At 43.7% G+C, this 13,005-nt stretch overlaps 1 protein-coding gene across 1 annotated transcript in view; it reads left to right on the forward strand.

The window, feature by feature from the left end:
* GPR183 (G protein-coupled receptor 183) overlaps positions 1 to 11,554 on the forward strand; it is a 24,701-nt gene extending 13,147 nt beyond the window's left edge. The window contains exons 2-3 of the mRNA XM_007948170.1: positions 10,497 to 10,969; positions 11,324 to 11,554. Of these exons, the coding sequence (XP_007946361.1) occupies positions 10,497 to 10,969; positions 11,324 to 11,554 (704 nt within the window). The remainder of the gene's footprint in view (positions 1 to 10,496; positions 10,970 to 11,323) is intronic.
* The last annotated feature ends 1,451 nt before the right edge of the window (positions 11,555 to 13,005 follow it).

Raw genomic sequence — 13,005 nt, forward strand, 5'->3', positions numbered from 1 at the left:
CGTCTCACCTACTTTGGTCATGTTGTCAGAAGGGACCATTCCCTGGAGAAGGATGTCATGCTTGATAGGGTGGAGGGTCGACGAAAGAGGGGAAGGCCTTCAACGAGATCGATTGACACGGTGGCTGCGATGATGGGCTCAAATATAGCAGGGATCATGGAGCTGGCGCGGGATCGGGCAGTGTTTCGTTCTGCTGTGCATGGGGTCGATGAGTTGGAAATGACTCGACGGCACCTAACAACAACAACAACAATTCCTGTGGTACATTTGTTATAGCTGATGAATAAATACTGGATACCTTATTATTAATTAAAATCCATGATTCACATTGAGGTTCACTTTTTGTGTTGTATAGTCCTACGGGTTTTGATTAATGCAAAATATCATGTGTTAGAGGCCTAATTTTCCACATGAAAAAAATGGATTAATTCCCCTGACCTCTGTGGGTGGTTCCCCCTGCCCACCCCCACACCCCCCATGGCCAGGTAGGGGAGTGGGTTAACTCATGTTCTAGATATCTAGATTAGTAGAGACCAAAGCACATGGGCTGCCATGCTGGGGACATGATGGTCTGCAAGCAAACTCATTTTGGATGGACTGCAGGGAGGGCCGCTGATCAAGCCGGTCTTCACATCAAGTTCAGACAAAGCCTCCAAGATGACAGGCACACTTGGTGTTTTAATGACAGCAACTTAGCAATGGAGGCACAGTCTTAATCGAAGGATGTGTGGATGCCTCATTTATTAGCCATCTGCATGGTAGGGAAAGCCATTCATTCTCTGGGAAATGAGAGGAAGAAAAGAGTGGTGCTAAAGGGTATGTTTGCACCCCTGTCTTTTGCTTTTGGGAGAGCAGCTTGTAATCAAGACAGCCCAGGTGGGACCCTTGGGAGCTCTGCCTATCTGAGTTGCAAATGTGGCTTTTAGGAACCATTAAACCTCTTTGCATCAATCACAAAGCCCAGGAAATTCAGAGGCAAGGCCTTGCCTTCCCTCAACTCCTGTATGCACATGAAGGCAGAGTACGTCTGGGTCCCCAGATGGCACTTCTTGCTTACCTGCCACATCACACGCAGTTGGATGAGGACACAGTTGCTTTTGAATTTCCTGACTCTAGTGGCATTACATTTCAGAGGGCTTGATAGCCTGTGGCTGGTAAAGAAATGAAATAGCAAGGAAACTGCTTTCTTGTTAGGAGCTTGCCTCTTCGTAGCCACAGGGGGCTCACTCTTGGCTGTGAGGCCCTTGGCTGAGTACACAGGGCATCCTGTGGCAGAGAGATCACCTTGGCTGATACACTTTTATTTTTCTTTCTTTTTTCAGGGTGTGTGTGTGAAGGTAGGAAGAGTGTAGAGTCTGTGGGCGGTAAACAGATTTAATTCTCAAAGAGGGGAGAAAACACATTGCTTGCTTTGGTGGTCCGAGGGTTGCTGTAGAAGGCTGTTGGCTCCTGGACAAGGTGCTGCTGGCTTCCCTGTGCTTTTTCCTGGGTGCACTGAGGTAAGACAAGGGGTTCGTTGCAAGGCATGAGAAAGGTACTTAGGCTCAGAGAGAAAGGCTCAACTTGTAGCTGCTTTTCACCCGCCACTGGCTCACTTGGTTCAAACCCTCTCTTTCCAGTTCTGTTGTTACGTCAGGACATGTTGACCCAGCTCATCACCCACATCCTTGCCATTTCTGTCTAGGGAGAAGGACAGGTCAAATAGGCCAACATCAGCCTGTCTGATCCTCGGCCTTGCTAAGGGAAGCCTGGTAGATAGGACTTGGCTGGCTTCCCTAGGTCATCTGCTGGAGGAGGCATTCCAGAAGCCCTCCTGATAACTTTCCCTTCATGGTCAATAATGCTAATTGATAATCCGGTAATAGGGCCAAAACTTTCACTCCACAATCACCCCTCTGTGAGGCTCAAAATGTAAATATGTATGTGAAAGGGAAATGCACTGATGAACTCATATTAAGGCACATTAGGGAAAAAACAAAAAAAGCCACTGCAGTCAAGTTGATTCTGACTCTGATAACCCCATATGTTACAGAGTAGAACCGCTCTATTGAGTTTTCTTGACTGTAACTTTTATGGAAGCAGTTCCCCAGGCCTTTCTTCCATCGAGCCACAGAGTGGATTTGAATTACCAACATGTAGGTTAGAAGCAGATTGCAAGCAAACCACTTGTTCCACCAGGGACCTATGTTAAGGCATACATAGCCAATGCTGGGTCATTTCCTAAGAGGAGATAAAGATGGAATGTGGAAGAGTGGGATGCACTTGTGGGGAAAACACTGAGGGAGGTGGGAATGAAGGATGCAGGGAGGGACTGAGGAGCACAACTTTGGGTCCACATGGGGCCAGAGCTCATGGAAACCAAATGCAACTGGCCAGCATTGGAGCTGGTCACTCAGTATCCCGTGTTCAGGGGAAGAAAATTTTACTCTTAGGTTTGCACCAACCTCCATAAGCAAGGGGATCCCATACACCAGTGAGGGAGGGCAGGGAGTGGGGGTTCAGCTGCTAGTGCTCAAGAGCTTGACCCTCTCCTCTGGCTCCTACTTTGGATGTGATGTGGTTGTCCAGTCTGCGACTGACCTCCCTGGACTCCCAGCTGCTGGGACAGAACTGCCCAGACCCTCCAAACTACGTGGATATAACTTTTCTGTGGGTGTTTCTGGGAAAGGAGACTACAGAGTTTCCAATAGGGCCCAACATTCTGAGCATTTGTTTCGTGCCAAATACCAAGAAAAGGAATAAGGCAGGCCCTCAGGAGCTCAGGGCTTACTGAAGGTGCAGGGTTATCACTGGATAGTGAGGGTTACTATGTGGAGTGCTACACTAATAAAACTGAAAATCAGTTGTTGTCAAGTTGATTCTGACTCATGGTGACTTCATGTGTTACAGAGGAGAACTGCTCCATAGAGTTTTCTTGGCTGTAATCATTATGGAAGTAGATTGCCAGGCATTTTCTTCTGCAGTACCACTGGGTGGGTTTAGCAGTCAAGTGCAAACCATTTACCCCACTTAGGGATCTTTGCTACATTAATTAAAAAACAAAACAAAACAAACAAACAAAAACAAACAAACGAACAAAACCCTACTTGCCATTGCAATGATTGAAGATGGCACAGGAGCAGGCAGCTTTTCGTCCTGTTGTACCTAGGGTCACTATGAGTCAGAACCAACTCTACAGCACCTAACAACAAGAAGTTGCCATTGAATTGGCTCCAAATCAAGATGATCCCATGGGTTTCAGAGTAGAACTGTGCTCTATCAGGTGACCTTTCAAAAGTAAATCGCCTGGACTTTCTTCTGAGGCACTGCGGGGTAGATTCAAATTGCTAACCTTTAGGGAAGTTTTAAAAATTCACTGCTGTCAAATCGATTCTGATTCATAGCAACCCTACAGAACAGGGTACAACTGCCCCACAGAGGTGCTAAGACTATGAATCTTTATGGAAGTAGACTGCCACATCTTTCTCCCACAGAGAGGCTTATGGGTTTGAACTGCTGACCTTTCAGTTAGCAGCCTAGAGCTTTGACCACTGTGTCACCAAGCCTCCCTCTTTAGGTTGATGGTCAAGTGCTAACCGTAGAGCCAAACCAAATCATTGCAATTGAGTCAATTCTGACTCATAGGGACCCTATAGGACAGAGCAGAACTGCCCCATAGGGTTTCCAATCCTGTAAATATTTATGGAAGCAGATTGCTTCATCTTTCTCCAGTGGAGTGGCTGGTGGCTTTAAACCACCAAACTTTTGGTTAGCAGGTGAATGCTTTAACGACTGTGGCACTGTTGTTGTTGTTGTTGTTGTTATGTGCCATAGAGTTGGAACCGACTCATGGCGACCCCTCCTTGGGTTTCCAAGGCAGTATCACTATGGAAGCAGATTGCCCCATCTTCCTTCTGAGGAGTGGCTGGTGGGTTTGAACCACCAGCCTTCTGGTTAGCAGTCAAGTGCCTTAGCCACTATGCTACCAGAGCTCCTGACTGTGGCACTAGAGCTCCCTAAACCATAGATCACCAAAAAAGAAACCAAATTCACTGCCATCAGTTGTTTCTGACTAATAGAGACCCCCATTGGGTTTCCGAGGCTATAAATCTTTAGGGAAGTAGATTGCTGGTCTTCCTTCCGTGGAGCAGCTGGTGGGTTTGAACCGCTGATCTTCGGTTTAGCAGTCAAGAGCCTTATCCAGTACATCACCAGAGCTCCTTAAACCATGCATAGTTGCCATCAAATGTTCTGCAGGCTCCAAGGGTGGAGGGATTCATTCATTCTGCAGAGGCTGGGAGGCTTCAGAGAGGAGGGGGCCTTTAGCTGGGTCTTGAAGGTGAGCAGGGGTGTGCTAGGCAGTGAGGAAGGAAGCCGAATGAGCAGTGGTGTGAACCCTGCAGTCTGTGAGTTCATGAGGGCTTGGCAGAGCTGAGGCGGCAAGGTAATATGTCCTGGGGAAGAGGCCCATGGAAAATCAGGAGGAGAGGCAATTGCCAAGGGCTGGGGTCTCTTTTGGCAATGGGTTTGGTTTTGGTTTGGTTTGGGGTCTTTAGGAGCTAGTCCTGTCTCTCTCCTCTGTAGGTACTTAACAAATTGAGAAATAGGTACCTTTCAATCAGATATCAAATAGATGCTCAAATAGATATCAAAAGCTTGATTGAAGAAGCTGAGATAACCTGTGCTAGAATCCCTGCTGGACCAAACCTACCCCTCGAGGCCTCTCTCCTTACCCTGCTCATGCTCTGATGTTACGCTCAGGCCCCTCCCTAAGGCCACTATCTTGTTTGCCACTACTACTTTGCTTAGCTTTAGGACAAAATTATTCAGGAAAGGAAGGGCAGAATAAGAAGAGTCTTCCATCTTGGCTCAGCTGGCAAAATCCCTGGGAGAGCATTGGTGCCTGTGTTTTCTTTCTTGAAAAATTTACCAGAGCTCCTTACTGCAAAGTGCAGTCACTTAAATGGTGCACAGTGCTCAGTGTCACAGCATTTGTCTGTCCCTGCCCTGCTTGTTCCCAGATGATTCCTCCACTGAGGAGTGTGTATGTGTGTGTGTAGGGCGCTAGCTCAGCCATAACATCAACCCTAGCCCCTCATGGCCTCTTTTGTGTGTGTGTGTGTGAATGAATGAGAGAGAGAGACTGACTGGGGGCCCAAGCCAGGAGGAGGAGAGAGCAGCCTGATACCGAAACTTCCTACATCTGCCCCTTCCACCAGGTGGGCTGTGGGGAGGAGGAGCAGCTGTTCTGTTCTTGGGACATCACTTGCCTCATGCCGTCTATAGCAGGGCTGCTAGGAAGCCATCCTGGGGGCTGTTTCCCAAAACTTCTGAGCAGGTTGAAATCTCTGGGGCCTGACAGTCTGGGTGGAGGACTGTGCATGTGGTTGAGGGTTGGAGTGGGAGAGGAGACGGACAGTGCTCCTTTCTATGGAGATTCTACCTTTCATTCTTGAAGTGGGCAAAGTGCTGCACAGACCTTTCCCTCCATTTCTCATGTTTATTCTTCTGTCCACACCTCCCTTTCTGGAAAGCAGCTAATGGGACTAAAAGGCATGATTTACACCATCAAATAATCCAATAAGCAAGGAAACACACTTACTTGTGCTTTCTTACTAATCTGTAGTGAACATTTTCACTTTTAAAAAAAAAAAAATTTTTTTTTTTTTAACCACATCAAAGATTCTTCTCTAGGTATGCTTCTAGGTATAGCTGGCATCTGTCTCTCTCCCAACCTTACAGCACCTTCCTACAGAATCAGAGTCTCTTTTCAAATTTATAATCCCTGACAGTGATGAGGTACCATCCACTAAGCAAGGTGAGCACTGTCTTACTTACTAATCTGTAGGGAACAGTTTCACATGTTTTTCACCGCATCGGGGTAACCCAACCCTGGGTGTGAATAGTGTTTGTGTGGCTGGAGAGACCACTGTTCCATTTCTGTCCTCAAACCCTGAAAAAGGTGGCTTCTTCAATGCAATTCCAGGATGCGCATGCATACAACTCTCCTGAATGAGTGTAATTTGTGAAAAGAAAGAATCATATAAAACAAAAGAGCAAAATGGTAATTTTAACATATTATTGTAGTGGTATTTTATCAGACCAGATTAATAGAAAGCAAAGAATGAGCAATGCTAGTCACAGCTTCTCCGTTCAGCAATTTTACTGACTAACCTACCTACCTAATCTACCTATATCTATCACTTACTTACCTATATACCTACCTGTCTATCTACCTATCCCCCTTTTCTATTTATCTATTGCCTACCTGCATATCTATCTTTCAACCTATCTATCTGTGGAGCCCTGGTTGCACAGTGCTTAAGTGCTCAGCTGTTAACCAGAAGGTTGGTGGTTGGAACTCACCAACCACTCTATGGGAGAAAGATGATTACAACCTTGGAAAATCTAAGGGGAAGTTCTACTCTGTCCTTTGGGTCACTATGAGTTGGAATTGATTCAACAATGGGTTTGTTTTTTTGGTATCTATCTATCCATTCACCCATTCACCCACCCATCCATCTGTCATCTACCTACCTACCTACTGAGGTTCAAAGGACTCTTCAGTGTTTCTTTCCTACTTTTCAGCCAGACTTCCCTTCTTTTCCATTTGAATGGAGAGCCCTTCTTCATTTGCAGACTAGACAAAACTTTCTATGCCTGGTTGATATGAGGAACTATCTATGGTAGGCTCCCTACTAGTCAGCCTCAAACTGGTAGACGAAGGGATAGCTGTGTCCTGACTTGAGACTTAGCAGCTTATGGGCCTGGTGCCCTTCAAATCAACATCTGACTGCAAAAGTCAGCCATTTTCAACTGGCTTTCTAGTCCTGATTCTATGAGTTGCTGTGGCCCTGTAGAAATGACACATGCTCTGCACACCTAGTGCTAACATCTGTGCCATTTGGACAATCATGTCAGCTGGACCCACTTCAGCTCTTCTCCTGTCGCTCCTGTTGTGTGAAAATTAAGAATTAAAGGATGATAAGTATACAGCTAAGACAGACATGGAGGAATATTAAGAGAAGATGTGCTAATTTAGCAGACCGGGAAAACGGAGTTTGAGACAGGAAGTAGGAAAATATATATACATTTTTGATAGAAAATCTAATAGAAAAAGGAACAAAACATTTGTAAAGCACTTCATAAAGAAGATATACTAATGATCAATAAGCACATGAGAAGATACTCAATTCATTACCATCAAGGAAATGCAAATCAAAACCACAATGAGACAAGCCACCAGAATGGGTATAATGAAAAAAGACAGATAATGACAAGAAACGGCAAGGGTGCAAAGAAATGGGAATGTCAATTGGTGTAACCACTTTGGTAAACAATCTGGCAGTTTCTGGAAAGGCTGAATATAATGACCATATGACTCAGCATTTTAACTCCTAGATATGTACCCAAGAGAAATGAAAACATATTTCCACACAAAAACTTGTACATGAATGTTCACAGTAGCATTATTCATAACAGCCAGAAAGTGGTGGAAAAAATCATTCTTAACCAATATCAACAAAATGTGTTATATCCACAGAATGGAATATCACTCAGCAAATAAAAAAGAATGAAGTACTGACACATGTCACAACATAGATAAACCTTGAAAATGTTATACAAAGTGAAAGAAGCTAGTAACAAAAAGGTCCACATTGTATGATCCTATTTATATTAAATGTCCCCAAATAGGCAAATCTTTAGAGAAAGAAAGTAGATTCGTGGCTGCCTAGAGCTAGGGGAAAGGAGATGCTTAAGGGGTGACGGCTAAAGGATAATGGGATTTCTTTGTGGAGTGATGAAATGTTCTAAAGTTGATTGTCATGATGGTTGTGTAATTCTGACTATATTAAAAGTAATTAAGTTGTACACTTTAAAGTTATATGGTATGTGCATTACATCTTAGTAAAGCAACCTAAAATATCTACAGGGAGATAATACTACATATTCACCAAAATGGCTAACCTGAAAAAGACTGATAATACAACATTGGTGGGGATAAACAGCTACCAGGACTCACATGACAGCTGGGAGTATAAAGGGCAGCTTTAGTAGGCAAAAGGAGCTCTGGTGGTGCAGTGGTTAAGGCATTTGGCTGTTAACTAAAAGGTCAGTAGTTTAAACCCACCAGCCACCTCAGAAACCCAAGGACGGGTCACTATGAGTTGGATCTGACTCGATGGCAGTGGGTGGGTGCGTAAGCCACTCCATGGGAGAAAGATGAGGCAATCTGCTTCTGTAAAGATTTATAGCCTTGGAAACCATATGGGGGCAGTTTTACTCTGTCTTATAGGGTCAGTATGAGTCAGAATTGACTCACTGGCTGCGGGTTTTTGGGTTTTAGTAGGCAAATGTGCCTTCTAAAACTAAACATATATGAAAGCTATAACCCACCAGTTCCAGTCCTAGCTATATCTTGTTATGTGCTGTCAAGTCATCTCCGACTCATAGTGATGCCTCCTTGGGTTTCCGAGGCTGTATCACTACAGAAGTAGAGTGCCCAGTCTTCCTTCTGAGGAGTAGCTGGTGGGTTTGAACTGCTCACCCCATGTTGTTGTGTTGTTATATGCCATCAAGTTGGACCCGACTCATAGCGACCCCTCCTTGGGTTTCCAAGGCAGTATCACTACGGAAGTAGATTGCCCAACCTTCCTTCTGAGGAGTGGCTGGTGGGTTTGAACCGCCAGCCTTTGCTCACCCCATAGGCCTGTCTATTTTCAACAACAAAAAGTAAAGAGGAATTTTTTTAAAAAATGGTTTAACAGAGTAATTGGACTACCAAAAGAAGTAGTTTTTTTGGTAGAAATGCAGAAAACATACTTGAAGCAATAATGGCCAAAACGTTTCCAAATTTGATGAAAACTATCAATCTATATACTGAAGAAGCTCAATAAACCCCAAGCAGGTAAAACACAAAAAACAGCACACCAAACTACATCACAATCAAAGTAATGAAAACCAATGAAATGAAAACTAGACTAAGACATTACAAGAAAAGGAAACCATAGACTAATATTCCTCATAAACATAGATGCAAAAATCTTTAAGAAAATATTAATAAAATCCAACAATATTTGAAAAGGCAAGTCCATTATGACAAAGTAGAGAGTATACTCAACAGAAATATATAAATAAATAAATAAACAAACAAACAAACAAATAAATAAATATAAAACGAACCCACTGCCATCAAGCTGATTCTGACTCATAGTAACCCCCATTGGGTTTGTGAGGCAATAAATCTTTATGGAAGTAGATTGCCACATCTTCCTTCCACAGAGTGGCTGGTGGGTTTGAACCACTAATCTTCTAGTTAGTAGTTAAATGCCTTAGGCACTGCATCACCAGAATTCCTCCATGTATATATATATACACACACACACTAAAAGACATGTAAAATAATATTTATAGCAGAATTTTATATCATAGCCCCAAAATAGAAACAAGTATTCATCAACAGTGGAACGGATAAATAAATGGTGGTACACTTATACAATGGTATATTATACAGCAACAAGAATGAAGAAACTACAACTACATCCAACAATATGGATGAATCTCACAAACTAGTATTGAGCTAAAGAAGCTACACTTGTGAGAATACATAGTGTCTGATTTCATTTACTTACAGTTCAAAAGCAAGCAGAACTTGCTTGTGATTTTAGATGTTAGGACAGTGGTTGCCCTGGAGTGAAAGTAGAGATTGAAAGGGAGAAAGGGGAGCTTCTGGGATGATGTTTTTTTATTCTGGGTCCTGATTTCATGATTGTGTTCATTTTGTGAAAATCAGCAAGCTGTACTTTTATGATTTGTGCATATTTTTGTAGATATGTACAATGGCTTTGAAAAATGGCTACAAATTCTTCAGCTTTCCTCCTATGAAGAGATAAAGGTCTGTCTTCTTTTCTGGAGTCTGGGTTTGTGACTCACTTGTAACTAACAGAAGGTGGGGGAAATGACAAACCAACACTTCCAAGAATAGATTAGAAATGGTGATGGAGCTGCTAACTTGTCCGCTGGGACTCTCTCTTTTGGAGCCTCAAGCTGCCATGCAAGAAATCCAATTACCCAGCAGTGCCATGTTGTGTGGAAGATCAGGTGATGTGGAGGGGCCACAAGTTGGTGCTCCAGTTGTCAGTCTGAACTGTATCTCACCATCAACCACCAGACATATGAGTGAGATCACCTCTAGATGATTCCAGCCTCTGTCATAGACTAGCCTTGAGTGAAGCTCCAGACGTTGGGGAGCAGAGAAAAGCCATTCCCACTGTGCCCTGTTCAAAATCCTCACCAGTAGAATCTGTGAGTAGAATAAAATATGTTTTAAGCTGCTAAATTTTATGGTGATAATAATAACTGGAACAGTATATTAGACTTCAACAAAAAGTTTACTTTAAAAAGATGTTTTTCTTGTGCATGTTGCTTTGGCAAAATTATTAGCTATTACTATTCTAGAGGTATGATTCCAGAGATACAATATTACATTTTTATTTATTTTTTTGTTCCCCCCATAGACATCTCTGAGATGGCTTCCAATGAGACTAACTCAACCATCCTCTGCCTTTCTTACCTCCTACCCAAGGCGGCCAGCATGGTGCTCTCTCTGTTCTACACAGCCCTCTTCATCTTCAGTGCCCTGGGAAACATCCTTGCCCTTTGCCTTGCCTGCCAAAAGGGTGAGAAGATCAACTCAACAGGCATCTACTTGGTCCACCTGGCAGTGTCTGACCTCTTGTTCACATTAGCCCTTCCCGGAAAGATCACCTACTACGCCCTGGAGTTTAGCTGGCCTTTTGGTGACTGGTTCTGTAGGCTGACGGCATTCATTTTCTACCTAAACACCTACGGGGGTGTCTACCTCATGACGTGTGTGAGTGTGGACCGTTACCTGGCTGTGGTCCGTATTCACCAGTGTTCCAAGCTCCGCAAGGCTGGCCGAGCACAGTTGGTGTGTGTGTGTGTCTGGGCCCTGGCACTTCTGCAGACGGTGCCTTTGCTCTTCAATCCCATGACCAAGACTGTGGAAGACAAGCTGACCTGTATGGAATATGCCAGCATCGAGCACATCCTCAATCTGCCCCTCATGGTCCTGGCGGCCTGTGCTGTAAGCTTCTGTGGGCCAGTAGGGATTATATTATTTTGTTATGTGAAGATTACCTTGAAGCTATGTAAGGTGGCCCGGGCAAACCCTCTGACAAGCAAGAAAGGGCACCACCGCAGGGCCTACCTGCTCATTCTGGTGGTGCTGGTCACCGTGGTGGTGTGCTTCAGCCCCTACCACCTCAACATCATCCAGTTCATGCTGAGACAGCTGCTCCATCCCGCATCCTGCCCAGAGCAGAACACATTCAAACTGTCTCTTCAGATCACGGTGTCCCTCATGAATATTAACTGTTGTATTGACCCCATCATATACTTCTTTGCATCTAAAGATTATAGGAAATGGCTCCTCAGCATTTTAAAACTCAGAGTGTCAGCATCGTCCTCCTCCTCCTCAGGAAAAGCTTCCTCAGAAACACCGAGTGTCAATCAGACAGTAGGCTCTGTCCCCCTAGCGGAGAGCAAGGCCTAAATTGTCACTGGCATTAAGACTTTGTCTAAAGAGGGGGCTGAGATCTGGAAGCCTGAAGCTCATACAATTGAGAGAGGGAGACTCTTTAAGAAAAAGAATACAAAATAACAAAAGCAAAATTAGATACGGGATCTTGGATGGGACTGTGTAGTGATGGACCCTGAAACTTGAATTTCAATTGCTTCATGATAAATCCACTTCTAATGTGTCAAGTTCATAACACTGAACTTGCATTATGAACTTGCGAGTTCATAACATTGGAGCTTCTTGACCTCTGAAGGCTGTATGTGACATTTCTTCTAGAAAAAGAGTATTTTCACAGTGAATGCAAACACCACCAAATGAATTGTTGCCTGAGTACTACATCGGCAATTTAGAGTGTGTTTCGATTTTGGGAACTGACATGTTGTAAAGGGCAAAATTGGAACCCAGCATAAAAACTAACAGACAAACAAACCACTTCTAAATGCCTACAATTAATATCTACTAAAATGTCAAGGTTTTTCTGCAAAAGTAATATATATATATTTGTTGTTGTTGTTGTGTGCCCTCGAGTTGGACCCAACTCATAGTGATCCCTCCTTGGGTTTCCGAGGCAGTATCACTACAGAAGTAGGATTGCCCAACCTTCCATATATATATATATATATATATATATATATATATATAAAGGCTACACTGCAAGCTATTAACCTGGCTGCCTTTAGAGAGCAGCAGGGAGCAGGGTTTAATGTTCATTTTTATTTTGTTTGAATTTTGTGCAACAGGAAAGCGTTCACATATTACTTGTATAATTGGGGGAAATGCTAGGGAGAAAAAAAGGCAAAAAACAAGGAGCAATTTTTCATCTGTTTGTTCTGTGTGTGTCAGAGAGGACTTACAACCATGGATGTGTTGTTTACATTAGATAGAAACAGACCATTTGTGGAAACTTCTGGAGTTTAAAGCAATTTACACAGCATTTCAACTTGAGCGATTTTGCATTCTGTAAAATAAAACTCTAGCCTCTCTGCCAAAGTGCAGAGGGCATCATGGCCAGTGTTGTTGTCTAGGTTCTCATCAGTGCTTCCACCAGACACATTGGCGGTTTCTCATCTTGATACTCTGCCTCCCACCTTCAAGTGCTGAGATAAGGCAATGAGATCAATCGTTCCAGTTGCAACTGCCAACAGGAAGGAGATGAAGCCACAGAGGAAGATCTCAGGGTGGAAGAGAACCCATCAGTACCTCCTGACTGCAGCCAATGTTTGTGGAGAACCTATAATATGCTAAGTCTTGCAGTGGATTCATCTCCCTCTGCCTTTCTCTTAAAAGGACACCTGTTACTGGGTTTAGGATTCACCCTAACCAAGGATGATCTCACTTTGAGATCCTTAACTTGACTACAACTTCAAAGACTCCCCACCCACCCCAAGTAAGATAAGAACTCACAGGTTCCAGTGGTTGGGACT

Source organism: Orycteropus afer, unplaced genomic scaffold (assembly GCF_000298275.1).
Source record: "Orycteropus afer afer isolate SDZICR_OR568_19922 unplaced genomic scaffold, OryAfe1.0 scaffold00206, whole genome shotgun sequence".
In the NCBI taxonomy this organism is placed as follows: Eukaryota; Metazoa; Chordata; class Mammalia; order Tubulidentata; family Orycteropodidae; genus Orycteropus; species Orycteropus afer.